The sequence below is a fragment of the Neolamprologus multifasciatus genome, chromosome 17 (assembly GCF_963576455.1).
Source record: "Neolamprologus multifasciatus chromosome 17, fNeoMul1.2, whole genome shotgun sequence".
In the NCBI taxonomy this organism is placed as follows: Eukaryota; Metazoa; Chordata; class Actinopteri; order Cichliformes; family Cichlidae; genus Neolamprologus; species Neolamprologus multifasciatus.
Genome location: NC_140455.1, coordinates 3,221,240 through 3,249,200, shown reverse-complemented (window position 1 = coordinate 3,249,200; position 27,961 = coordinate 3,221,240). Strand labels below are relative to the sequence as shown.

Below are 27,961 nucleotides of genomic sequence, written 5' to 3'. Positions count from 1 at the left end.
CATGTCTGCTGTATGAATGGGTGAACGAGGTGTGTTGTATAAAGTGCTTTAATGGCTCAGGTTGAGTAGAAAAGCGCTAAATAATAACAGTCAGCAGTATGGCTGCCAGTGATCATATGGGAATATTTTACACAGTCTAATTTTAAAGAATCTGATTTATTTGATCAACACATCAATGATTCATCAGACACTTTGAGTAAGTAAAGTTGATTTATGAAGTTAAATAAACAGACAACACAAAAGGTTAAATGTAGATAAAAGTTTAACATTAAAACAAAACTCAACAGGAATCTTTAAATATATGCAGCAGTTTCTAAAGTAGTGTTCTTTAAATGTTATATTTATTATTTTTATTTTACTTTTAAAAAATGTTTAGCAAGGAAGTGAAAGTGAAATAATGAAGAATTCACATTGATAGGCATCATAGTTTAATATTTTAATGTTATTTTAATGTTGTTGTATGTGTACTGAGTCAAAGTATACCAAATAATCATGGATATGTTCATGTTACTGAAATAATGTTTTTAATGATGTCATTTTAGTCGTGTTAATGTCAATTTCCCAATATTAGAAGCTGATAGTGACGATGAATCACGTTGCAATAATAACCCAGCTAACAGGGCTGCAACAGCATCCTTTTTAATTCTAATGGTGCCAGATTAAAAAAAGCTAAAAAAGACTAAACTGAATTATTTATTGATAAAAAACATTTATTTCAGCCACTGCTTTTTATCTTCACATTCGTTTTGTTATAAAAACAATATTCCTTTGTCAAAAGTTCATTCACTGTCACTGTTAGGAAAATACACATTACAATATATTACACCATGTGTCCCTACAAATCCAATATGTACAGTATAAAAAACAATAGAACGAAACGTCTCATGAATTAAAGTCAAAGCTAAATAAATTAAAGCAGTTCATCATTCTTCACTATGCATGTTGCTATAAAGCATCACTTGTAACATATTCGATGCTTTCTTTGATCTTCTTAATCATCATCTTCTGACTCCGGCATTATAACTTCGTTTGTGCTTCTGAAGCCTGTGGGTGAAGAAGGAACTCGTGTTACAGGTTGTTTCAACTTTGTAGCACACTATATTATTAACCCTCTCGAGGCAGACGTTGCCGATTTGCAACAGTTATAACTAACAACCTGATCACCCCACAAACATATTTTATGAGTCTTTTTTACAGAAGCACCACTGCAGGACTTGGTTGTGCATTAGCAACAAAAACCTTAATTTGAGCCTGAGAGGGTTAAAAGTATATTACTTATTTCATTTACAAGAGACTAATATGCCCATAGGAGGAATTCAGGTGAGACAACACTGAGTGACAAAGACACACTGAGGCAGCAGGTTGTGGAGGTTGCATGAGCTGCTTTTACCAAGGAGACTGTGATTCAAGCCTTATTCAAGCCTTGTATGTAACTTTCTATTCAGTTGCAGGATGAGTACATTTAGCCAACAAAGGTGAACGAATGAAACTCAATGAACTGAAGCAACGTTGTAAAGAAGAGTGAGAAAATAATTCCTCCAAAGAAAATAATTTAAGTTGTTGCTGCTAGAGGAAGTAGTGATGGGTCGTTCGCGAACGAAATGGCTCTTAGAGCCGGCTCTTTGAAGTGAACGACACGAGCCGGCTCCTTATTGGGAGTCGTGAGGGTTTTTTTTTCTTTCTCTCACCCTCTCTCTCGCCCTTTTTTCCGCTAAACTCCGCACACGCGGCCTGTACTTTGCGCTGGGCAGAGGGGGGAGGGGCGTTAGTTACACTGGCAGTAGCACAGGAACAGAGCCAGAGAGAAAGAGAGCGAGGGACAACAACGTCACATTAGAAAGGTATAGTAATCATCCACTATTTTCAGTTGCAGATGATAAAGGATTCAGAAATCATGCAGGCCCATATGACAGAGAATGTGCATCTTCTTTTTGTTTTCATATTTTAATTTATATTTAATTGTGTTGTGGTTTGTAATGTTTTGTGTTGTTTCACATTAAATTGGTTTAAAAGGAAAAAGCTGAAAATTTAAATAGTTAAAAATTTAAAATGTAAATAGTTGTTTTTTGTATTATATGATTTATTTATTACATTTTATGTGGAGTGAATAAATAAAGTATATTTATGGTGGCCCTTAGAGACAAAACACGTACAAACTCCTAAGCATGTACAAACTCCTAAGCATGTACAAACTCCTAAGCATGTACAAAGTCCAAAACGCGTAAAAACTCCAAAACGCGTAAAAACTCAGAAGCACGTACAAAACACAACAGAAGTGCTCCAGGATGCAGGGCGCAGTGTTGAGCTTTTGTTTCCCAGTGGCTACACAAGCAAGGAAGTATCAACAACTGGATTTGGTGTGTGGTAGTAACAGGTAAATGAACTTTTTTTTTAAAAATTATTTGAATAAATATGAGTGCTTGTCTATAAATACACAAACAATACGCACATGCTTTCAATTGTGTAATTTAAGTGATCTGGGTAGCTCTGTTTTGGAAGTTCAGTAAACGCTAGAAATGTGTTTTGGAGTTTGTATATGCTTTAGAGTTTGTACGTGCTTTGTCTCTAGGGGCCATATATAAACATATATAAATAAAACCACTTTTTTAACATTAGTAATTCCTTTTCTGCATAATTTTATATTATTGTTAATGATTAAATAGTTAAAGCAACAAAACAACCTGAAGAGCCGGTTCGGAGCCGAAAGAGCCGGATCTCTAAAAAGAGCCGGAAATCCCATCACTAAGAGGAAGTTCTACCAGATGCTGAATCATCGGGAGTACTCAGCTTTTCAGAGGACCGCCCACGTCACACGGGACTTGTGACCTGCATGTTGATGTGAAGAAATACTGACTTTTTTGTTTGTTGTTGAGTGCAATGTTAAGTCAAATGTCAAATAATGTCAAAGGCTTGAACCCATTTGCCGCAGCAGATGATTTTCAGTAAGTGAATGTGAATTTAATTATAGGCAGGGACATTACTGGATATTCTTGTGTAATTGCTACAGAATAATTTATGTTATACTTTGTTATTGCTACAGAAGAATATTTATTTTATTATTTTACATTTACAATTTTTTTTTCCTGGGGACCCTGTGACACCCCATTGAAGAGCCGTAGGCTGTGGATCTCTTAAGATCTCACTGTTGGGTTTGTAAGGCCATGTTACTCCTAAATTTCTGTCTTGTTCAAAGAGAAGATATAAAACAAAGTTCTGAGCTAATCGACCTTAGTGTTCTCCTTTTTTTAAAAAAAGAATCGATAAGAGAATCGATAAAGAATCAAAAATGGAATCAGAATCGTGAAAATCTTATCAATACCCATCCCTACTCTCCACCCTGCAGGCAGTCTATCCTTCTTCCATCGTACTTGGGGCTCCCCCCCCCGACCTTTCATTCTGAATATATATATATATATATATATATATATATATATATATATATATATATATATATATATATATATACACACACACACACACACAGCATACAAACATTGAAAAGCACGGTTTGGGGCTGATACCTACATTTCTGTCTCTGCTCCTCAATCTGCCAGCGAGGTGATGAACTGTGACTGATGTTATTATCTGTGCAATAACACACATTTCTTATAAGTTTGATATTCTGTACATATTTCCAACAGTAAGATGTCAAATACTCCCTGAATATTGTGTTTATTGCTCTTCTTTACCTTCTCATAATCAGACTTTTTTGGAGGAGGCTCCGGATGTTTCTCCAGGATGTGCAGCATGGCGTCATGCAGTGTCAGGTAGAACATTGAAGACTGAACTTCATCATCAAAGAAGCTACAATCATGGAGTTTCTCCAGGATGTAAGCTGCAACAGAAGGTCCAAATATGGTCGACAAACATACAGCTGAGTATGTGACAGGTGTTTAGGTTAGTATGGTAGGCTAACATGATTACTAATACAGACAATACGTTAGTACTTACGGTCACAGGCCACGATGTAGACCTCAACCTCAACTCGGATCAGCTCTTTCAGCAGCTGCAAAGAGAAATGAATTAAACAGAGCCAGAGTGAAACATCTGCTGCTGCTGCATGGATACAAACGCACTGCTCTGAGTCCCTTCAGTCCAGAGATGTCTAAGAAGGAGACGGCGCCAAAATCCAGGACCAGGCTGTGAATCTCAACTCTGGGAACCACAATGTTGGCCGGAAGCTTGGCGTTCCAGTCGATCCGGGCAGGAAAGTCTTTGAAGTCAGTCGGTTGGTCCAGCTCTTCCATGTTGCTCTCGTCCTCTGATTCATTTATGGGTCCACACGAGGTATTCAGGAGGCCGATCTGTAACAGCAAAATGTGTTTTCTATGTCAGAGACTTCACCACACGGGAACACATTCCAGCAGGAACTGCAGGAATATGTTTACAATCAAGATATGGCTACTGACAATTTAAATAAATAAATAAATGATGGTAAATATATGATGGTTTTTGTCCATCGAGCATCAAGGTTCATACTGAACGTGTCAGTTATTGTCTAATAACACTGTCAAAGGTTTTTGTTGTGACTGACTAAATATCTGTAAACCACACACAAAGTCACACATTACAGCCTCACACCACAAGTGAAGCTGGACTCTGCACCATCTGCTGCTTTTCTCACTTCACTGTTTGGGTTTTTGAGTTTTCAGAAAATGTAAATCTGCCATGATGACATCAATCGAGTTAAATGACCAAAATAACTTCTTACTCTGGTCAATTTACTCACTATAAAAATGAAACGCCTTGTTAATGTGTCGACACAGGCAACATTTGTGCCGTTACTATCAAACCAAGCTCAGATACTCACAGATGTCCACTGCAACTTGCTCTTCTTCAGAAGTTTCCGTATCATCCTCACTGCTTTATTTCTCTTTCTCAACACCCGTAATGGGTTAAACCCGACCTGGGAAGACATACAGTAAGTGTGTCATTTATCGTATCTGCTGATCAGATGGTAAATGGACTGATTCTTATATAGCGCTTTTCTACTCTCCCGGAGTACTCAAAGCGCTCTATACAACATGCCACATTCACCCAGTCACACCCATTCTCACAAGCACTTTATCTATACTTAGTGCTATCTAACTACATTCACACACACATTCATACTCCGATGGACGCATCGGAGAGCAACTTGGGGTTAGTATCTTGCCCAAGGATACTTGGCATGCAGACTGGAGGAGCCTGGGATCGAACCTCCAACCTTCCGATCAGTAGGTGACCTGCTCTACCTCCTGAGCTACAGCCACCCCAAAGATCAGAGATAAGTTTATCTGATGTGTTTTATTGTGTTTGAAAGAATAAGAGGCGTTGTTGAAAACGACATCAGCCACAATTTACATTAACCTTTTTATTCTTTTACACTCTAAAGCCAGATGTGACTTACAGCTTCCACCAGCTTGTTCCTGAAGAACTCAATGTTGGCAAAGAAGATTGGAGATGGCATCCTGAAGATCTTCACTCCTTCTGGCTCGTATATCTGCAAAGAGTTTAAAAAATCATCCTGCATCTCTTTCTGTCTAGTTGAGTCGGACTGTTGGTGTGGATGTGAAGAAGAAACCAGTCAGTAAACAACTTTTACTGACAGTGAGTCCTGCTATTCTTTAGTATCATCCCAACCCAAACACCAAGAAGCAAGTAGAGTGAAAATCATTCCTAGTAATGCAGTAATCTTTTGTCTAATTATGATGAATTAGCACAAAATATCTGCGATCTTTAAAAATTAACTGGTGGCTCAAGCTGGCATTTAGCTAATCGTTAAAGGATTTCACCTCAGGATCTAAAGTAAAAGGAGTTTTAGAAACACGTTAAGAAGAAAATTAATTATTCTGAGAAAATGAGAACATTTTGAGATTAAAGTCTAAAAAGTATTTTGAGAAAATGTGAAGATTACAGTTGTTTCAAGACAAAGTGCCACAGCTGCTACACGCTCCACAAAACGTTTTGTGTTGATGAGTCAGTGAAGTCGTACCTCAAACTGGTTTTAGTTACAAGGAAATGATTTCTCTGTCAGCACAGACACACAGTGTGCTGTGAGTGTAAAGACGGTGCAGATCTGAAGAACGTGCAAGACTTTGTACAAAGTATGATTGTCTGACTGTGGGCTGCCTGCCAGTGATAAACCACACTCACACTTCCTGTTTACATTTCGTAGGTTTTCAGTTGTAATTAGTAACATCGTAACAAGTCCTTTATGTTATTATCAAACTGCAACACTTCTTTCCACATGCAGTGCACATAAGGTAAAGTACATCTCTTTCAGTTCAGTTGAAACTATTTTTCCATCCTAGGTTTCCATAAAAAGTTTTGCAATGTAAAACTGTTAATAAAAATAATGACCTCACACTCTAATCCAAATGCCTAAGCTAATATCCCGACAGCTGTGTAAATATTTGAAAGGTAAACTGAAGCCACCTGAGGGGCCACACGCTAACTTACGCTGATGTAGTCCTTTCGGTCTTTGTAGATATCGGTGCCCCTGATGTTGGCCAGCAGACTGCAGCGAGGACTGAAGCAAACAAGCAAACATGACATGCTAACATGCTCATGATGATGATGATACAACGATGAAAGGTTTAATGTAAACTACTGTATCATTTACAAGAATCAGCGTTACGTGTTTGTACTCACTGTCGTGGTCATTTATCTAACAGCTGACAGAGTAAAAGCCATCATTTTGAACCTCGTGACAATAGCGTGATGAAATAACAACAGTAATCAGTTACATGATCACATTGTGCAGCAAATACTCACAACTGAGTCCTGAGGATGACACTGATCAGCTCCACACCGAGGCCGGCAGCCAGTCCCAGATCCAGCCCCAGCAAGAGGGCACCGATGCAGCTAGCCAGCCACACCACCTTGTTGTGGTAAGAAACATGTTGTTTACTAACAAGGAGGCCATGTGTCCTTTCTTACAAAATATAAACATGGTCTTTAAGAGTACTGAAAGTTTGTGAGATCTTACACAGTCGGCTTTGTCCCTCCTCCACAGATATGGGATCTCTCTGAACTGCATCAGACTGCCCTTCAGGTTGACGATGATCACGGCGCCCAGCACGGACTGTTAAAGCAGAGGGCCAGAGATCGGCTTTCCCAGAGTATATACAGCATGTCAGAGGCACAGGGAGGTGTACATACCTTCGGTAGGGGCTCCAGTAGGAATCCAATAGCCAATGTGACGATCATCACTATGACAGCTGACAGTAAACCAGCTACCTGAAAACGACAGAAGAGGATTGAAAAACAAACGTGATGGAAATCAGATTCTGTGAGTTTGTGCTGATTTAAAAAGGACTTTATCAGATTAGTTGATTGATACATTTTCTCCTCTAAACACTCGAGGTCACTGTTGGCTGGCCTTTCTATTGGTCACTCGCTGTGAATTTAATGCATTTGTGTGACTGTATGTCAGAGCGACGAGCTGAAACTAGCAGTGTCACAGGAACTGCTGTCCATTCATTTGCAGTTAATCACAGAGTCTCTATGAACGTGTATAAACAGAAGAGAATGGATAGATTCTGTAAACTGATATCATGCAGTCATATTTAAATGTTTTCCAGGGATTCAACAAATGAATTGTAGAGATACTTCAAACGTTTGTGTTACGAAATCCGACTTCAGTTTCAATATTATTCAATACAGCTTTATTTATACAGCACCAAATCACAACAACAAACCTCACGGTGCTTTATACTGTAAGGGAGACCCTACAATAATACAGAAAACCCTGCCTGACATGGACAGATCCGGGATCAGCTATGTTAGTTTACCTGAGTTTTCCCTCCTGTGCTCTCCTGAACTGCACTCCTAGAAAGAGCTGTACTCGCTGCAAAAGACCTGAAGGAAGCTCCAAAGATGTTGCTGACTCCAAAGGCTATCAGCTCCTGTAGCCGGGTCACAGAGATAAAAAGTCACACTGACGTCCTGACACGACTTTAACCTACATGTGGCTGAGTTGTTACCCACCTGGTTTCCATCTATGGTGTAATCATGTTTTATAGAATAAACTTTGGCCACAGAGAAGGCCACAGCAAAACCCACGATGGCTATAGGAAACGCTTCCACTGCTGTTTCTTGGAAGATCTGCGGGTTTGGGGCGACTGGCGCCTCGTACCTGAAACGGTACAAGTCTGTCAGATTATTGTGTCTCTAAACATGGACACGCTCAGGTGGATCAGCCACAAGTGATAAGAGAAACAGACCGTTACCTTAACATGTTGGACCCTTAGCTAAAGCGTAATATTATGTTACTGTTTCAAAATACAGCTTCATGGTTCTGGGTCACTCTGACCCAGCATTTTGACCTTCTTGTATTCTAGTAATATTTTGTATTATGTTCAGGGTCATTCATGGTCGTAGTTCTGAGTGTTCTTGTTTAGTTCTTGGACTATTCGGTTCCCCTTGTGTCTTTGTCCTCTGTGTCTCTCTCTCGTGTTCATGTCTGATTTGTCTCGGCTGTGTTCACTGTGTGTTTTCTGTTCTCTGGACATTGTGCTGTGTATTTAAGCCTCTGTCTCCCTCTTTCCCCGCCGTGTGTTCTGCCTACCAGCCTGTTTAGTTTCATTACAAGTTTAGTTATTTTTGTATTTTCTGATGTTCAGCAATAAAGCTGCCTGTTGAGTTTCTGTCTCGCCTCCATGAGTCTGCGTTTGGGTCCTCAAATCAAAAACATATTTAATTTTGGCCAAAGCAGAAAGAGACATAACATGTGTAAAGTTTGCATGTTGCATTTTAGAACTATAATGTTGTGGAAGTGCTTTGAGCTCTCTTTGACTGCCTTTCTGATTTCACACTTTTACAGGCTCCAAAACAAAATGTTAGCTTTTAGCTATTATCACCTTATAAACTTCTTATGTACTTGTGAGTTATGCACAGTCTCAGGATATTAAAACAACAGTATAATATTACAGGGGAAGTACAGTTTGTCATTGATAACTCCTGCTGCTGATGTTCTGACTCTACAGCAAAGATAAAACAATCGACAGGTTTTACTGTAAGCTTGATGTATTCTTACCCTTTTGGTATATAACCAACAACATCAATGCCATATGTTGTCTTAAAGTCGAATGCATATGAAACTCCACATGCAATAACAGTCTGTGAAAGAAATGACAAATGATTATTTACAGCTATTTACTCTTTTAAATACAAAAGTCAGAGAGCATTTATTAACTGCAGGTGTGAACCTGCAGTTAATCGGTGAAATCTTTTTCTGGCCCATAAATGAACATTAATCACTTTAATGAGTGTTATTCACCTGCTGAGTACAGTCGTTAAAGTGAAGAGCCAAAACCAGTGTAATCAATATCAGTGTTGTTGTTTATGGAGCCAACAAGCCTTCAAAGAGATGCAAAAATGTCAGGAGTCGTGCAGTGTTGCTCACCATGACGACCTCTATGGGGATCGGCACAGGCAGCTTGGATTTAAATCGCTCATTTATCTCCTTTACGATGAACACCACCACCATGATCACGATGGAGATCACCACATCACAGACATTGGTGGAGGTGATCTTGTTAAAGATGATCTCCAAGGTCTGAAGAATGAAACCAGCAGATAAACAACCTGTTGTGATGAACAGAGCAAGCTTCAAGCTGGCCTGTACTTACATATATGAGTGACAGCGGCCCGCTGATCCCTGGAACTTCCAGCCCCAACACAAACTTGAGCTGCGACACCAGAATGTGGATCGCAGCAGCTGTGGTGAAACCTGACACAAGTGTGTCGGAAAGGTACATGACAACGAAGCCCACCTGCAGGACGCCCATCACAAGCTGCCGGAGACAGGAGTCACAAACAGATTCAGTCATTTAGGTAAACTTTGACACAATTCCTGACCTTGGTATGGTCTTCACAGATCAGGAAGGAACTATGCACTGCAAAAACTGAACATATTACCAAGTATATTTATCTTATTTCTACTTAAAATATCTCATTACACCTAAAATAAGCAACAGTCAGCTAAAGAGTAACATTTCAGTGAGATATAAGCAGCGTTGGGACTAACGCGTTATTAATGCGTTACAGTAACTACGTTATTATTGTGGTAACGAGCACGGTAACTAGTTATTATGCCAAAACCAGGAACGTGTTACTCGTTACTCGTTACTGGGATTTAGATAGGCTCGTTACTCGTTACTTCGTGTGGTGGCATCGCGGAGCTTCCACAGATCCAGTAACATTAGCAAGTGGTGGAGGCAGCAGGTGGATGAGGGAAAGGGGAGGCAGGAGGAGCAGAGGCACGAGGCGGCCGCCGGTCCGAGTGTGAACTGAACTTCAGGTAAGAAGTTATGACCTGCAGTCTATCTGGGTCAGATATAAACCAAGTTTAGGTGGAGTTTATTTTCCTTGTGCTGACTTTTTCATACTGCGTGCTAGCTAGCATGACGGAGTTTCTATACAGCTGGGTGGATGCTATGAAGTTAATGATGTTGAACTTTATTTTAATCATAAGGTTAGTTAGTAGAGTTGCCAACCGTCCCCTAAAAAATGGAATCCTCTCGCATTCAGAGAAAATATTACGCGTTTCTTATTGAGCTGAAAAGGAACACGGTTTGTCCCGGACTTCAGCTACAATGAAAAAGACACAAAGCTGGAGTTATTCTGTGTCTTTGCTGCACAGCTGCCTCTTCTCCTCTCATTCTCTCCCTCTCTCACCTGTTTCTACTTCAATCATGAAACTGATCAATGATCAGCTGATCGTCTCTCTTGTTTGTTTATCGCCCAGAAAGAGGAAACCAGCGGATGTCGTGCTAAACAACAGCAGCACGTTTAAGCTTGATCAGCTGTTGTTAGAATTTATTTAATATTAATTTCTAGTATCAGCTGATGTTTGCTGGAGCCACAGCTGCAAAAAAGCTGCTGGTCATGATATCGGTTTGGTTATCTGGTGAGAGGGAAACATGAAGATGAAACCAGGAGATGTCCTTACTGAATCATCAGAGCTGAACAGGTGATGGAGAAACAGGTTTACCTTTTAGGTGACATGGATGAGTTGAAGTTATGAACTGTTTCTGAGAGACAAATAACACCAGGATCTTTAAGGACCCTCTAAGTAGCTGACAGCTGGTAACTGTGCAGGGGCGGCTCTAGCAAAGTGTTGCCAGGGGGGCAGGTAGGGCATTAACAGGGAGAGGGGGGCACAAAGAAATACTTTTCTTTCTTATTCTCTTTTAAAATGTCTCGCTTTTAAAAAATAATTATCTGAATCTTACAACAAACGATTGATAGACTGATGCATACCGTATTTTCACGAGTATAAGGCGCACATAAAAGTCTTAGATTTTCTTCAAAGTGTGCGGTGCGCCCTATAGTGCAGTACGCCTGTGTGTGTTGTTGTTGTAAGGAGGACGTAGTAGAGAACACCATGAAAACGCTAAAGGGGGAAGTGTGGGCGTTGATTGTATATAAAAGAACAGGTATGTGCGTTATGCAGAACATCGTTGTTTTAACAACCCTGAAAATGGAAAAGAGACACGCTTCTGAAGCACAGTTTAAACTGAAGGCCATCAGCTACGTGGAGGAACATGGAAATCGAGCAGCCGCGAGAGAATTTAAGATTAATGAATCGATGGTTTGCAAGTGGAGGAAGCTGGAAAACGAGCTCCGACAGGTCAAGAAGACGCAGCTGAGTTTCCGCGGACATAAGGCGAGATGGCCCGAGTTGGAGGAAAGACTCGAGCAGTGGATCATCGAGCAAAGAACGAGTGGGAGAAGCGTTTCGACTTCACCATTCGACTAAAAGCAGTTTCGCTAGCAGAAGAAATGAAAATTGAACATTTCCAAGGAGGTCCGTCTTAGTGCTTTCGTTTCATGAAACGGTGCCATTTCTCCATCCGGACCAGGACTACGGTAGCGCAGCAACTTCCGGCGGATTATAATGAAAAGCTGGCCATCTTCCGCTCCTACTGCAGCAAACACATCGCCGACAAACACATCCAGCCCAGCCACATCACTAACATGGATGAGGTCGACATCCCGGTGAGTCACACTGTGGAGGGGACCAGCACGGTAGCGATACGCACAACGGGGCACAAAAAGTCTTCTTTTACTGTTGTGCTTGGCTGCCATGCTAATGGACAGAAACTGCCGCCTATGGTGACTTTTAAGAGAAAGACTTTGCCTAAAGAGGAGTTTCCAGCAGGAATCATCATTAAGGCAAATGAAAAGGGCTGGATGGATGAGGAAATGATGAAAGAGTGGCTGAGGGACGTGTATGTAAGGAGACCAGGTGGTTTTTTCCACGCATCACCATCGCTGTTGATCTGTGACTCTATGCATCTCACAGCCGATGTGAAAAAACAAGTGAAGCAAACGAACTGTGAGCTTGCTGTCATTCAGGAGGCCTGACAAAGGAACTCCAACCGCTGGACATCGGTGTGAACCGGCCCTTCAAAGTAAGGCTGCGAGCGGCGTGGGTGCGATGGATGACCGATGGAGACCACAGTTTCACTAAGAGTGGAAGGCAGCGCCGGGCAAGTTACGCCACAATTTGCGAATGGATTGTAGATGCTTGGGCTAACATGTCTGCTGGCACTGTTGTTCGAGGTTTCGCAAAAGCCGGCATCATTTCCGAGGAGCCGCACGGCACGGAAAGTGACTCTGACGGTGAAGAAAGTGAACCTGGCATGTTTGATGGAGATTTAGCGCAGCTGTTCAATTCAGAAACGGAGGATGAGGACTTCGATGGGTTTGATTGATGACGATTACCAGTAATAAAAATGTGAATACCAAACTCAGTTTTGCTCTATTTTTAAATACGCACACTTTTATGCTTGTGTGTGTTGTTGTTGTAAGGCGGACATAGTAGAGGACACCATGAGAACGTTAAAGAGGGAAGTGTGGGCATAGACTGTATATAAAACCTGTAATCAGGTGCGCCTTATGTGTGTGTTAAATACAGTAATGGCACACATAACTGAGACTGCGCCTTTTAGTACGGTGCGTCTTATGGTCGTGAAAATACGGTATATATCATCAAAACATCACTGTCACAACAGTGTTTGTTTTCATTCAAAGGCTTTATGATTTTTCCTACAATGGTGGCTGGTCTCTAGTCAAAACGCCCAGGCCGATTTTTTGTCCCAGTCCAGCCCTGTATGCAGCTCATCTGCAGTCTGGTGTTACCTACATCTTCCTATTCAGAAGGCAGAATTTCTGAGTTCTGAGTACAATCAAAGCACCACGACTGCAGTTTTTGTGTTGGAAAAGGCGCACATGACGCTGTGACGTAGGCTAGAATCATGGCGGCGGTCGACGACGGTCCAGGCGTGGGATTTCACTCGTGGAAATATGCACATTATCTTTTCCTTTCTGTTGGTAGGTGGCACAGTGCACTGTGGCAGGATAGTGCTAACATGTAAGCAAGCTAGAAGACTGGCTCCCTAACTGGATACTTGCTGGGTATCCAGTTAGGGAAGCAACACATTAACAAGAGAAGTCTGAGTAAAACCAAAGTTACTTTCCCTAGTAACTAGTTACTTTGAAAGTAACGAGTAACTTGAAGTAACTGAGTTACTTTTGATAGAAGTAACTAGTAATGTAACTAAGTTACTGATTTAAAGTAACTTACCAGTGGATATAAGAACTTGTTTTTAGACAGTGTATCTTGAATCTGTAGATTTTTCAGTTCTTTCATCAAAAATATCTTGTACTAAGTGCTGTGGCGAGCCGATTCACCTGCATGATACCGGCAAGGAAGGTGACAGAAGAGGCCACCAGCACTCTCTGCTCGTCTCTGGTCAGGCCTTCAAACCCCGTGATGTTGAACGCCAGCCCCTCGTCTGGGACCAGCCTGGTGACCACCGAGCCAATCATCAGACAGAGCACTGGAAACGGACCTTCAGGGAGACAGGAGGATGGGAGATATACTTACACTCTAACATTTAGAGAGCAGCTATATAGAAATGGACGATGGCCTTACCCACTGACATGTGTCTGGAGGTGCCGAGGAAAAAGTAGATGATAACAGGGAAGAAGGCGGAGAAGAGCCCATACCAGGGTGGCAGCGAGGCCAACAAACAGTAGGCCAGCCCTGCAAGACAGAAACACTCAAAGTATTATTCACATTTATATCTGTTCATTTCACTTTACAGTGTTGTGTCTTCTAAAGCAACGTGTGCCAGTAAAACCAGCGAGAATCACTTTTATTCTCTTTTACTTTTTAAAAATAAATTAGGTATATAATGCTTAAAGGACCCTTTAATGTGCTTTTACATATTTTCTTTCTTATACTGTTACAATGTTACCACGCTCATATTAAACACGGCCAAAGTTTCAAAACACGAGGCCGGTAATACCGGAGCTCCTTATCAATGCTCGGGCAATCATTCTCACATCATTTTGCATGATGTGAGAGTAGATCTCGCTAACATACTCATCTCACACCTACAGCTCTGACTGTGAGCACGAAACCCCCAAATCTGCCAACGAAGAGCAGCCAATTCCAAGAAAGTTGGTCCTGGAAGAAGAACAGAAGAGCTGCCTTAGTACGACTCACCTTGCAGGACAGCCACCAGTCCAGTGCTGACACCAGACACGATGTCACCCAGCAGCCATTCTTTGAATCGGTATGCTTTCATCCAGCCGATGACTGGGAGAAGAGACAGAGCTGTGCTCTCGGCTCGTTTAGCGTCGCATCTGAAACGATAATGAACCAAAACATATGGTGTTAAAGAGAAACACTAGAATAACGACTTTTTGCATTTTATGCTTCACAAAATAGTTTGAACTGGTTACAAAGTACAAATATCGAGCAGTCTTGTATCCTTTTGTTGTTGTTTAATCTTATTTACTCTGTGTATTTAAACACCTTCTACCAACCTAGGATTAGGATTTTACAATCAAAATATATAAAAAGATTATGAAGAAATATTCAGCTATTATATTATATTATATTATATTATATTATATTATATTATATTATATTATATTATATTATATTATATTAAGCTACTATTATATTCATTATACATTAATTAATATTACATAAACACTGGCCACTGACTACGTCAATATCAGTTGCTCTGCAGTGTTTTAAGTCATCCAGGATTTAGTCTTGTAATTTATTTTCTCTGTTTTTTAAATAAATACACTCATCCTGTCATTTTTCTCTCACAACATAACAGAAACTCTTTCAGGGAAAGAAAAAGAGTAAATAGGCTGTGGCCATAACTGGAAATGGGTGAATGGTGAATCATCAAGACCAGCATGTATAGATGAACCATTACCAAGTCTCAAAAGTTTAACTTATGAACTTAATAACTGTCTGTTAATAAGACGCATCAGTGCTATAGCTGTTCTGCTTACTGCGCCTGGCACACTGACAAACAGAAGTCCAAATTTATTTATAGAGCACATTTAAAACAACAACAAGGTGCTTTGCATTTAAAGTAATGAGAAGAGATAACAATGATAAAAGTTAAGAAAAAGAATCATAAAATGATTTGAGTAAGAAATAAGATAAATAAAGTACAAACTCATTCAGATTTTAAAGCTAAGGAATAAAAGTGTCCACAGAGACGGCCATATGTGACATTAAAATAGATAAAGCATCACCTCTGTCTTTGTTAGAATTACAGCTGAAAGCAAAGGATCTAAATACTTTTATCTCTCGTTCTTGTACTCATCCCATTGATAACTGTTAAAAAGGCAAAAAACACAAAGCACCAAGTGGATAAATAGCCAACAGCTGTTCATGCCTATAATCATAGTTACAGTGCAGAAGCACAGGCCTGCCAGTGTGTCACCATTTTAAACACTCAGTAAATATCATTTTTCAAACGTCTGGACATCAGTGACAGTCTTCATGTCACACATCAGTTATCTCGGCCAATAGCTGCCCTAACCCTGTTTGCATGCTGCACAGATGCTGTAGGTTAGAGTTTCAGACTTGAAGCTAATGTAAAATGTATATTTTGTACATATGGACTGAGCACCAAAGCTAATGATGATCTAAGGATACACAGATCTTTTACATATAAACACATAATGTTTTTCTGTTTTCATAGTGTCTCGTCAGACCTTAATCACTATAAACGTAACCTGTGCAAACTGAGCCAAACAAGCTTTAAGTGTTGATGGAAATAAGAGCAGCTGCTGCTGAAATCTCCACAGTTCATCAAACCTTTGCGTGGTTTGGATCGTAGGTTTGTATTCAGTGATCACAGGAACCAAACAGAAAACACAGCAAACAGTCTGACATGTTGCTTACGTGAAATATTGTTTGATGTGGTCCAGCATAGTTTTGCGGTGCCTGTAGATCTTTTCATGGTCCTGAGCGAAGGACTCCTCCGAGTACAGCGGCCTGGTCACCACGTACTGCTGAGCTGCCGGACGCATCATCTCGCCTGCTTCCTCTCTGTGTGGCTCTGAGGTCCATTAATCACATCAGGTTAGCAAAAGGATCCAGTCCTTCCTTTGAACATCACTTATCAAAGCACATTAACAGAAAACAGCAAAGGTCCAGACCCCCAAACACAAGACAGAGCACATAAGGCCGGTCAGAACGTGCGCTGTCCCAGAGGGTGAGATTGAAGAAACACCAGAGAAGTTTGGTTTGAGTTTTAGCAGTCCTCACTTCCCCACAGTTCCCTCTTTACTTTCCAACACGTACGTATATGCAGAGCAGCTCGTCCTACATACCTGAGAGCGTCCCGGTCTGTGTCGAAGCTTCCACCGTCTCTTCCTCCTGCTCCAGATCCTGGAAATCAACTGGGGTCTCAGACGGTCGTGCCACCAATAAATACCATCTCTGCCACTTATCACAGCTGTAATTATTAACAGCAATGACGGTGATATCGTTCTTTCAAGTAGGATTACAAATGCTGGATGTCTGCCTTGACCTTTGTTCTCACTGATAACCTGCAACCTTTAGTAGACGGAGGATGTGGACAGCACAAACAGGATCGGATAAACTCAAGTAGCATGTTAGGAGGGGACACGGCTTTAAAGGCCTTTGTGCGCCTGGTGTGTGTGCTGCAGGAAGCAGGTTTGTCAGTATCTAAGAAGTTAAACCACGCTCACACTGTGGCATTAAACATATTACATGTTCACATGTGTGCAGCTTTAAATCAGCAGGTTCTTAGTCAGCAGGGATGGAGAGTCACTATAAACTGGGTTAGAAATTAAAATGAAACTGTTTTTCTTCATGAATGTGTTATCTGTGTGCATGACCAGAACAACATGGCTCAGTCCAGTCTTTGTTATGCCACATCATGCTGAATGATAAGCCACAGTGCAGCGGTCAAAACCCTCTGAATTACAATCACTTTCCACTCTTTGGGCCTCATTTCTATCAGTAGACCAAACTGAAGAGTCGTCGTTGGTTGTTTAAGTTCACAATCAATGACCACATCCGTTGTGAACATTATAAATTCACATAACGGGTGCAAAGAGTTTTAAGGCGATATTTTAGAAAGTACGACACAGCTGATGTACATGGGTAAAAACACAACAAAACCTTCCTGCACCTGCTTCTTGTTTTTCAGTCATTAAAGATGCTCGCTGAATATTCGTCCCACCATGTAGGAAGAAATCATCACACTTCATGCTCCTGATTGGTGCATTTCAGCAGGACAATGTGAACTGGGCCTCAGAAGGGCCTGTGTGCTGATCTGAATCAAACTCATCACATCAGCTCACAGATGTTTACTGACTGCTGTTAAAAGGATGCTACGCACTGGTGAACGTGGCCTTGTAACAACTTTTAAAGATGTTTTCCTTCCAGCAAATTCCAGATGACCGTGATTGTGTTAAAATGGGACATTGTAAACATTCGATATGTCTTCCATTGTAAATAAAACGGGTTTATGAGATTCATTTACGTTTCACACAGCATGTGAACGTCTGTGGAATTGGCGTTGTGGTTTGTTTTAATCGTCAAGTCAAGAAGGTTTGATTTCCTCACACATGCGTCCCACGGTATTTATCAAACTGTGCGAAGAGGCGATTTGTTCTGCTTGTTTCAAATGTCGTTGTCCAGTAATTTATATCATTATTGTGCTGAAAGACAAGCTGTTTCTAATGATGATAAACTAGATTTGTAACTTGTAAAAGAAGAATGTGGTGGAAAAAGCCACAAATGCCCTGCCTGCTGCTTTATGTGCTCCTTATCTGTTGCTTATCACTCATAAGATAACAGCAGCGACAAATAAGGTGTGAATGTTGTGTCAGTCCAGTCTTTGTTGCAGACTCATAATGTTGTCCCAGATTTACATCACAATAAACAAACACCAGTGAATAAAACACTGTGTGCTTGATTTAGTGCTGCTGATAAAAGCCGGAGACGATGTTCATGCAGAGAAAAGGCCTCTGTACTGATTGAAAGAAATACTATCATTTTATTTCCTTCATTTGAAAATCGTATTGATGAGGTCTGACATACTCCTCTGTACAGCTAATGAGCCCTTTGACTGCAGCTGGCCTCTCTGATGATCTGATCAGGGTCTCTGAACTGTGCCACTGTCTTGTTTTAAACCCAGAGGTGATCACGCTTCAGAGGCTGTCGTGTCTAAACTTTGGAGCAGCTTTCTGCAGCTTCAAAACTCATTTCCATGGTTCAGCTTCTCTTGAATCTTTTGCCCATTAGCCTTGTATGTGTGCAGAAGTGTGTAGTAATGCATGAAGGTTTGCATGTGCATGTATAAATATGCACTTTTTAAAATCCAAACTGTTAAACATTGTGTAAAAAAGTGCTATATAAATAGTTATTTTTTTTACTACCACCCGAGACATCTCCAGTAGGACAAGATGATCTACCTGGAGCAGTAAAACCAAAGATTTTGGATACTGTAGTCAACGCGAGGTCTGTATCTGACAACCCAAAAGCTGAACTGAGCGTTCTTTATTTCAGTTTCATTTTCTCTGGAAAGGGTTCAATCAAAATTAAACAAATAAGCCTGAAGATGTCGACATAACAATCTGGTGTGTGCTTTTAAAATCAGAGTTCTAGCACCTAATCTTCTAAGGTGCGTGAAAAACAGAAAACCTGAAAAGTTAAATATGTGCTGACACCAGTCCAATGTTTGGAACATGTCATGGTACGAATAAAGTCTCTCTGGCCCTCTTACTGTCAGGGCTGTGTGTGGAGATGTGTGTCCAAATGCAGGACTCTGAGACAAAATGTGATGGAAAACCACAGCTTTTATTGCTGGCACGAAACAAAAACAGAAACATGAAACCAAACAGGAGCACACAGGCAGGATCTGAGGGTACGACACGACACTGAGCACAGGAAAACACAGGGCGAATATACACAGGGTGGTAATCAGGGAGTGAGCAACAGGAGGGAGACACAGCTGGGAGAAATTGGACTAACGAGACAGGGGAGCAACAGAGCTGAACACACTGACATGAGACACAGACCTTCACAATAAAACAGGAAACAAGAAACCACTAAACAAGGACGCAGACTGAGAGGCAGACAGAATATAACACATGCAACTCGAACTATACAAAACATGAGACACAACCAAGGAACAAATCCTTAAACATGAATAAGCAGAAACCTTTTCATTTCATTTCATTCATTTATTTATTTCACACTTGGTACAAAAAAAATCAAACAAACCAACCACACTTTCTATCGAAAACACTACAACCATGTGTGAAAAGGAGCAGGAAGAAGAAAATATTCTTATTAAACCCCGCCCCCTATCTACAATCCAACTTATATTACAAGTGGGCACCAAAAATCAGGGAACAAACCAACATTAACATTTATCTCCGGTCCTAACCCAAACCAAACAACACATTTACAATCAGAATAACCACTCCACATAGTAACAAGGAGAAAATTAAAATAAAAATAAATAAAACAAAAATTATAATGGATCCTTTTTCAATGAACTCCAATTTCATTCACATTCTTCATATTGAGTTATCGTTTTAAGCATGTAACACTTTTTAAAACAATGTAAATTTATACAATTCTTTAAATTATAATGAAGTGAGTTCCACAGTCGTATACCCCTAACTGTTGGACTCATTAATCTTTGTTGTCCTAGCTAACTGATGCTTAAAATAACATTTCCTTCTACTATCTTCTCCCCCTGAACACAATAAAAATACTCTTTGTAACTTAAAGGGCAAAATATTATTTTTAGCCTTAAACATAATTAATAGTGTAATTTCACTAAATCTCCTAATTTTAATAATTTCGATTTTATAAATAATTTATTTGTATGTTCTCTATATTTAACATTATGAATCATTCGTATCACTTTCTTCTGTAATAATAACCTGTAAAAATGGTCAACAATGCATCCGAATAAGAATACAATCCAAAATTCAAAATGAAACCAAACACGAGAACTCAAAATACTGACCCAGAACGTGACACTTATTGTCACATTTTAGTGAGCAGGTATCTCCTCGGTATATTTCTGTCCAGTAGACTTTGATAAGAGTCCTTCAGTGTTTGGGCAACAGTGTCTGCTCGGACACTGCAAAGCCACAGGTTTGTTGTGGGAAAATATGACTTACTGCTAAACCTAATCAAGTACTGTTGGTGCTGTAAGTTAACCAGAGAGCTGAAATTACAAACATGAAACTAAAACAACAGGAAACTCTCTTTCGTCACATTTTGTCAAAATGTACATTGAAAGAGTCCAGAGTCGGGAAAAAGTCCCAGTTTCTCAGTTTTAATGAAACACTTGTGTTTTAAAGTGAGTAGATTAAAATACCTAATACTTACATGACACTTTCATTTCATAAGGAACAGTGACCCCCTCCATCACCTTTTGCTCATGTAATCAAACTTTCAAGTCTAATCTAGCTCCCAAAACGTTGACTGTAGAGTTTCTGGGGATTTCCTTACCTGCACGATCGAGCATGCATCGAGACGTTCTAATCAAGCTCACTTTGAATTTTAAAATCTCTTCTAAGAACGAGACAGCGTGTTGTTTTGATGTGCATACATAAAAAAGCTTTAGCTCACAATAAACCTAAAATTTTCACTCAGCTGTGGAGTTCAGGGTTGAATCTGAGTGAGGCTGCTCCGCTGTTGTAGGTCACACTTTTAATTGCTGCTTTCAACCCTACTTTATTGAGCCATTTGATTTCACTCAGGTAAACAACAAAGTTATTCATAAAAATAAATGTTCTTTCAGTAATTCTCCAGCAAATGATCATCATACACATAAAAAGTGCTTTTATGACACAGACTTTAAACTCATTGTGGACAATAAATTGCAGCAACGGCTGGTAGTGAGAATACAGGCAGAGAGAACTGACATGCTGATGGCAAAGATATCAGATAACTTTCACAGGAACAAAAGAAAGTGCAATCACAAAGATAACTGCAGCAGGGCTCTCAGAACTTCACCTTCCTGAAATTACGTACTGTCACCACGAATAATCATCCAGCTTGTACTGAGAGACTGCTATGACACCACAGACTGGGATGTGCTTCTCGGTGAGGACATAGAGGGGGCGACACACTGACAGACTACCTCAACTTTTGTGTGGACGCGGTCGCCCCTGCTAAGATGGTACCGTGTTACCCTAATAACAAACCGTGGGTAACACAGGAAGTCAAAGCTGTCCTCAACATGAAGAAGAAGGCTTTCAGGAGCAAAGTGAAGGAGGAGATGAAAGCAGCACAGCGGGAGGTGAAACGCTGCCTGAGGGAAGCAAAGGACACCTACAGGAGGAAGGTGGAGCATCACAACCACAACCATCACAGGCCACAACACCAAGGACAGCACAGTGGGGGGGGGGGGACTGTGGAGAAGGCAAACGAACTCAACAACTTCTTCAACCCCCCCACCCTCACCTTTACTACAGAGCCCTCTCCCCACTCTCCTACCTCCCTCGCTTCCCCCCCTCCCTGACACTATGACACCCCCCTCCTCCAATCCCTCTCTCACTTTTAAAATCCAAAAATCCCCCTCTCTCTCCAATCATCTCCCAGTGTGTGAGTGAGTGAGTGATATGTTTTATTGATTAGCATTCAAATATCTCAGTGAAGACAGAACAAAGATCACAAAGCAAGAAAGCACGAGACAAGGCTAATCAAAAGGTATTGGCTGAAGCATTTGTTTATTACGCTTTTAACAAAAGATCTTTTTGCATGCAGCTCCTGTACACAGGGCTCGAAGCAAATAATAAAACAAAGCAAAAACAAAACAAGCAAACAAACAAACAAGAAAAAAAAAACTTTCCACCTTAGATAAATAACTACATCAAAGCAAAAGAATCAAGAGGTTTTTGGTTTTTTTTGCTCTTTTCATTCTTGATATATATGTCACAGTGGATCAGGTCAGGAGACAACTGAGGAAGCTTCGCCTCAGAAAGGCAGCAGGCCCAGACAAGGTGTGTCCGAGGATGCTAAAGGCGTGTGCTGCTGAACTTGGGGAGCCGCTAAAACGTGTCTTTAACCTCAGTCTGCGACTGGGGAGAGTGCCCGCCCTATGGAAGACATCCTGCATCGTCCCGGTCCCCAAAAGGAACCGGCCCAATGAGCTGAATGACTTCCGACCGGTGGCACTGACATCAGATCTTATGAAGACTCTAGAGCGGCTCTTCCTCAACCTCTGACCACAGGTACAACATGCCCAGGACCCACTACAGTTCGCCTGGTGTCGGAGTGGAGGATGCCCTCCTGTACCTCCTGCATAGAGCCCACTCACACCTGGATGGGGGAAAAGGCACGGTCAGGATCCTGTTTCTGGACTTTTCCAGTGCCTTTAACACCATCCGGCCCTGTCTGCTTCAGGAAAAACTGAACAGGATGGAGGTGGACCCCTGCCTGGTGGCTTGGATCTCCGACTACCTCACGGACAGGCCACAGTACGTCAGGCTGAAGGACATCACGTCTGACACTGTGGTCAGCAGCACAGGAGCACCACAGGGAACTGTGCTGTCCCCTCTTCTCTTCACCCTGTACACCTCTGACTACAACTCTGAATTATGCCACATTCAGAAGTTTGCAGACGACACAGCCATCATGGGGTGTATCTGGGATGACCAGGAAGAGGAGTACAGAAGTCTGGTGAGGAACTTCATCACATGGAGTCACACAAACCACCTGCAACTCAACACCTGGGCTGTGGGTGGACAACAACCTGGACTGGTCATGCAACACAGAGCACCTGTGTAAAAAAGGCCAAAGCCGACTGTACTTCCTCAGGAGGCTGAGGTCTTTCAACATCTGCAGGAAGCTCCTGAGGATGTTTTACCAGTCGGTGGTTGCTGGAGTACTTTTCTATGCTGTGGTGTGCTGGGGGAGCAGCACAGCAAAGAAGGACTCATCCAGGCTGGAAAAACTGATCAGGAAGGCTGGCTCTGTGGTCGGCATGAAGCTGGACACTCTGGTGTCAGTGGCAGAGAAAAGGACACTAAAGAAACTGCTGGACATTATGGACAATGCTGGGCATCCTCTGCACACGGCCATAAACAACCAGAAGAGTCTGTTCAGTGACAGGTTGCTTCTCCCAAAGACAAGAACCAGCAGACTTAAAAACTCCTTTGTCCCACACGCCATCAGACTGTTTAACTCCTCTCTGGAGGGGAGAGGGAGGGGAGACGCCCGAGGGCGAGCGTCTGGTGGCCGGGCCTTAGTCCATGGGGCCTGGCTGGGCACAGCCCGAAAAGGGGACATGGGCCCACCACCCACAGGAGGCGCCATAGGGGTCGGGTGCATTGTGTGCCGGGCGGCGGCCAGGAGCGGAGGCCTCGGCGGACTGATCCCCGGCTACCAAGACCTCTCTTATTTATTCTATTTATCCCTTTGTATGCTCTGTATTTATATATATGGTATATTTCTAATCTAATCTCTCTAATCTAATGCTTTCAGCTGATGCATGATGATCCACAGGTTTGCAGTCACATGAGGATGCAGAGAGTGTCGCAGTTAAAAATGTGTTTGTGATGCAGGTCATTCATATCTCCTCTAATCTTTATTACTTCACACAGTGAAGAAATCACATTCACAAATTACCACAGAGGCCTGGGATGTACATTTAGACCACGTTTTATCATGTGTGGTTGTGCAGAAGACTCGTGCGGCTGGTGCTAAAAATCATTTATACCTGCAAAGTCATGTTGATGCTCCAGTCCTGAAATGTTCAGACCCAAATTCATTCATATTTTATCAAAACCTATTTAATTTATTTTAACATCAGTGTAAATTATAGAAAAATTCATTAAACAGCAACAACTAAACAAAACAAACACATCATACGATTATAACTTTGCGTACACTAACTAGATTTCAACCAAAGTGAAACAGATTTATATAAACAACTAAAAAACTTTTATGATTTTATTAACATTTCTGGAGCTGATAAATTAAGCCTGTGGACAAGTGCACAACTCTTCAGCAACTTGAAGCTGACTCCATGTTAAAGCATCAACCTCAGTCAGCAGCTGAGCACCTACCAGGCTGTGTGCTCTGCTCGGTCCCAGCCAGCTTCATCTTCTCCAGAAGTTTCTGCACTGTCTGTTCCTGCTCCACCTGACCCAGAGGTCGGCGCTCCACCATCACGTCCTGCTCCATCTGGTCCTGCCACGCCACCCTGGGCTCTCCGCCTTCGTCACAGCTATCAGCCAAGCCCCCGCGGCGGGGTTCCAGTTCAGCTTTGTCTCCATTACAGACCTCGGCCACTGAGTCCTACCTTGTGGTCTGACTGGCCGCCTAAAAGGCTCTTTGGTCTCATGGACTCCTTGAGCTTTTGGACTTTTGTGTTCCGATTTCTTTGTTCTGGAACAGCAGTTCATCTCCACAGTCTTATCCCCGACGTTGTGTCCAGCCTGCACGTCCTTGTCTGAGTCTTGGTGTGCGTGTGACTTCCTGTTACATCACATGTGCAGTGTGTTTCATTTTGCTTCCTCTGTGTTGCTATGCCTGATTTGTCCCTCCTGTTTTCCCACGTGTCTCCACTTTTCCTAATCACTCTCATTTTTATATTTTGTGTCTCTTTGTCTCTTGTCGGAGTGTCTGTGCAGTTCACCTGCCTCCATGTTCCACGTCCTAGTGTTTAGTGTTTAGCATTTAATTTAGGCTCGCCTTTTCTTAAGATCAGTTCCATCTTCAAGTGTCTACATTTGGATCCTCGCTTTAAACACATGATCTGTGCACGCAGATCATGACACATTGGCAGGCATGAGGACAATGTTCAGGTTTCAGAGTGCAGAGTCCAAAATGCCATTATCAACACATGCTATTTCCATCTTCACAGCACTCTGTCCAAGGGTTAGCATGTTCATTTTATTGCCTTTGGACAGAGCCAGACATTCCTATGATCTCCTTCAGCTTTCTGAACAGAGAGAAAGGGGCCAGTCGCTTTATTTTGTAAGGAGAACTTTAAAATACATCTCCACTACATTGCTATGAAACCAGATGAGTTCACCTACAAATGGACCTGACAACTTTGACTATGACAACTGTCACAAAAAGATAACGTCCAACCCAGACTGTAAGATAACAGTAGTGAGAATGTCTGTCTATGGGATCAGTGATGCTCTGTGAAACCAAAAGAACAAAAAGGTTGAAAAGACAAACAAAAACAAGCAAACAAATAAAAAAGTAATAAATACATCATGGAGTAATTAAAATACAATTCTGTAGCTTTAAGTTTACATTTAAACTTGAGTATTTTTACAGATATCTTTATGTTAAATAAAAAGGTTTCCATGTGTCTAAAGAAAATTACCTAATAATATGATCATATAATGCTGTAATACAGTTAATCAGACTCAGAAAGTCTGAGTAATAAAGTACTTTTATTACCTGAGTTTAGAATTAGTTTGTAATTTCATGTGAAAACTCTCCATAAAAACACAACATGCTGCTTTGAAACAGGTGACTGCTCATTTTCAGTTGTATCACCTCTAATATGAGTTTCTATGTGTAACATAGAAACATTTCTGCTAAAAAGTTATTCTGATGTGTAAAGTACCTTTTTAAAAATATTGCAAACATGTTTTTCTATACCGTTAATTACAGATCTATCAAGTTCAAACTGATTGATCAGTTATATAAAATCATCTGTGATTACTGGATAAAACATATTCTCATACTCTTAATAAAATATTAAATGTACTTAATGATGACATAATAGTGTTGTATAAGTTACCATTACTACATTTGATTTGCTACATTTGTCCTTATAAACATCTTTTAAATATATTGCTGCTATAAGACTGTATGACTGAAAACTAAAGTGAAATATTTGACCCTCGTCGATGCTGTTCAATGACATCATAGACAATCTAGAATAATTCATTTAGTGATGAGACTGTAAACAATTTTCCGTCCTTCCATCTTCTTCTGCTTATCTGGAGCTGGGTCTGTCACGGACCCGGCTCTGGAGGACTCAGGGGTCCGTGAGCAGTGGTTATTATTATTATTATTATTATTACGACTATTATTATTTGGGATCTGTGTCGTCTACTGTTCTGTCCACGTTTGTATGTAGAGTGCGTGTTTCTGCTTCTATCTCCCCCCGTCCTCAGGGCTGTTGACGGAAGTGCGCGTCGTGTGAGAGGCGTGTCCGGGCGACTGTCGTCATCGGGAGTCCCTCTTCGCTGTTGCCGGCCCACCTGCAGCTGATTACCTGACCAGCTGGTGGTAATCATCCCTCCCAACTAGGAAGAGGTATTTAACCTGGACTCGCGGCGACAGTCAACGTGGAATTATTACTCCTGACCGGTATAGTCTGTGCTAGGCGTGTGGTCTTGGTAGTCGACTAGCGTGTGTGGCTAATTGTGGATTGTCCTTCTTCCTCCAGGAAAGTCGAGTGAAGAAGCGAGTTGGGGAGCACACACACTAAGGGAGCTACAGCACGGGACGCCCTGGGAGCAAGGGATGAGCACCACTGGCAAATTACACCTGAGTTAATTGTTGGACTTACCTGTCTATTCACTGTAAATAAAGTGCACTGTGGCATCGCAGAGTCCTGCGTTTTGGGTCCTACTTTCCTCATCCCCACGGTCTGCCAGCCAGACCATGACAGGGTCGCGGGGGCAGCAGCCTAAGCACAGAAGCCCAGACCTCCCTCTCCACAGCCACCTCCTCCAGCTTGTCCACGGGAACACCAAGGTGTTCCCACACCAGCCGAGTATACAATTAGGACACACTTCCTGTGTCTCAATATTTAATTCTGTTGTTGGAGCTGTTGCAAGGTTTGCTACAGTCTGGAGAATATGGTAGATACCAGGACAGGTAGTTACATGAGAAGAGCTGGACAGGTATGTAGACCCAGCTGCTGGATCCCTGTGTGCTTCTGTCAGGAGGAACAGTTGTCAGTTGTTGCTGACTGACCACTAGCTTCGTCCTGGAAGTGTTCTTGAACACACAAAATTCAACTAAAGATTACTCCTCCTCCTGTTAGTGAAGCTATCCTCTAGTAAAAATGAGTAAACTAATTCAGAATTAGATCCTGAAATTGTGGTGGTGAGGTGATTGGCACTGTCGCCTTACAGCAGGAAGTCCCACAGTCCAGTGAGACGCTTGTTACGCCCAAAAACACAGGTGTGGATTTCAGGGTGTGTGTGAAAGACTGATGCCCTTTTCAAGTGGACCCCACCTCTTGCCCCATGTCAGTTGGGACAAACTGAAAACCTGTGATCCTTTTCTGAAATCCCCCAGTTAGTAGTTTGCTAGATAATGTGCTGATCACATCCAGTGATTGTATTGGTAAGCTAACCCATCACATCTGCCTTTTCATTAGCATTTCTTCATCGTGTCCTGTTGGACTGCACAGGACCGGCTGGACACCACATCACCCTGCTACGCCGTCTTATAGTACAAGCTGCTGTGACACTACTTGATTCAATGCAAATTTAATCTAAATGTAAACAATTGGCTGTAGGTGGCTGGGTGAGCATCCTGCCTGTGCGGGAAATGAAAGATTAACCTGAGAAGTGATGGAAGTAGGAGGGCAGGCAGGTGAGCAGAGTGAAACTGAGCATGTGCCCAGGATCCGAATATCCAGAGAGGCCAGCGTTCAGACTG

General features: G+C 41.6%; 2 protein-coding genes across 2 annotated transcripts in view; one reads left to right on the top strand and one right to left on the bottom strand.

Annotated features, from left to right (window-relative positions):
- Positions 1-27,961, top strand: part of LOC146498723 (uncharacterized) — a 319,692-nt gene that overhangs the window by 82,980 nt on the left and 208,751 nt on the right.
- LOC146498731 (chloride anion exchanger-like) lies at positions 439-16,771 on the bottom strand. Its single transcript, XM_085138822.1, has 20 exons — positions 16,217-16,771; positions 14,504-14,643; positions 13,928-14,038; positions 13,684-13,844; positions 9,615-9,779; positions 9,389-9,541; positions 9,020-9,102; positions 7,972-8,119; positions 7,776-7,889; positions 7,144-7,221; positions 6,971-7,066; positions 6,757-6,863; positions 6,442-6,511; positions 5,390-5,482; positions 4,811-4,906; positions 4,077-4,304; positions 3,952-4,006; positions 3,690-3,835; positions 3,526-3,585; positions 439-1,044 (listed from the first exon to the last, which is right to left on the bottom strand). The coding sequence occupies exons 1-20, from the start codon at positions 16,345-16,347 to the stop codon at positions 1,018-1,020; spliced, it is 2,262 nt and encodes a 753-aa protein (XP_084994948.1). The 5' UTR covers positions 16,348-16,771; the 3' UTR covers positions 439-1,017.

What these genes read in the sequence shown, in the direction of transcription:
- LOC146498731 (XM_085138822.1), bottom strand. Translation starts at nt 16,347, where the DNA reads ATGATGCGTCCGGCAGCTCAGCAGTACGTGGTGACCAGGCCGCTGTAC. An exon ending in GCACAGGAGGGAAAACTCAG is followed by an intron (nt 7,222 to 7,775) that starts GTAAACTAACAT and finishes TGTCGTTTTCAG; the next exon opens with GTAGCTGGTTTACTGTCAGC. An exon ending in GACTGAAGGGACTCAGAGCA is followed by an intron (nt 4,007 to 4,076) that starts GTGCGTTTGTAT and finishes TTCTCTTTGCAG; the next exon opens with CTGCTGAAAGAGCTGATCCG.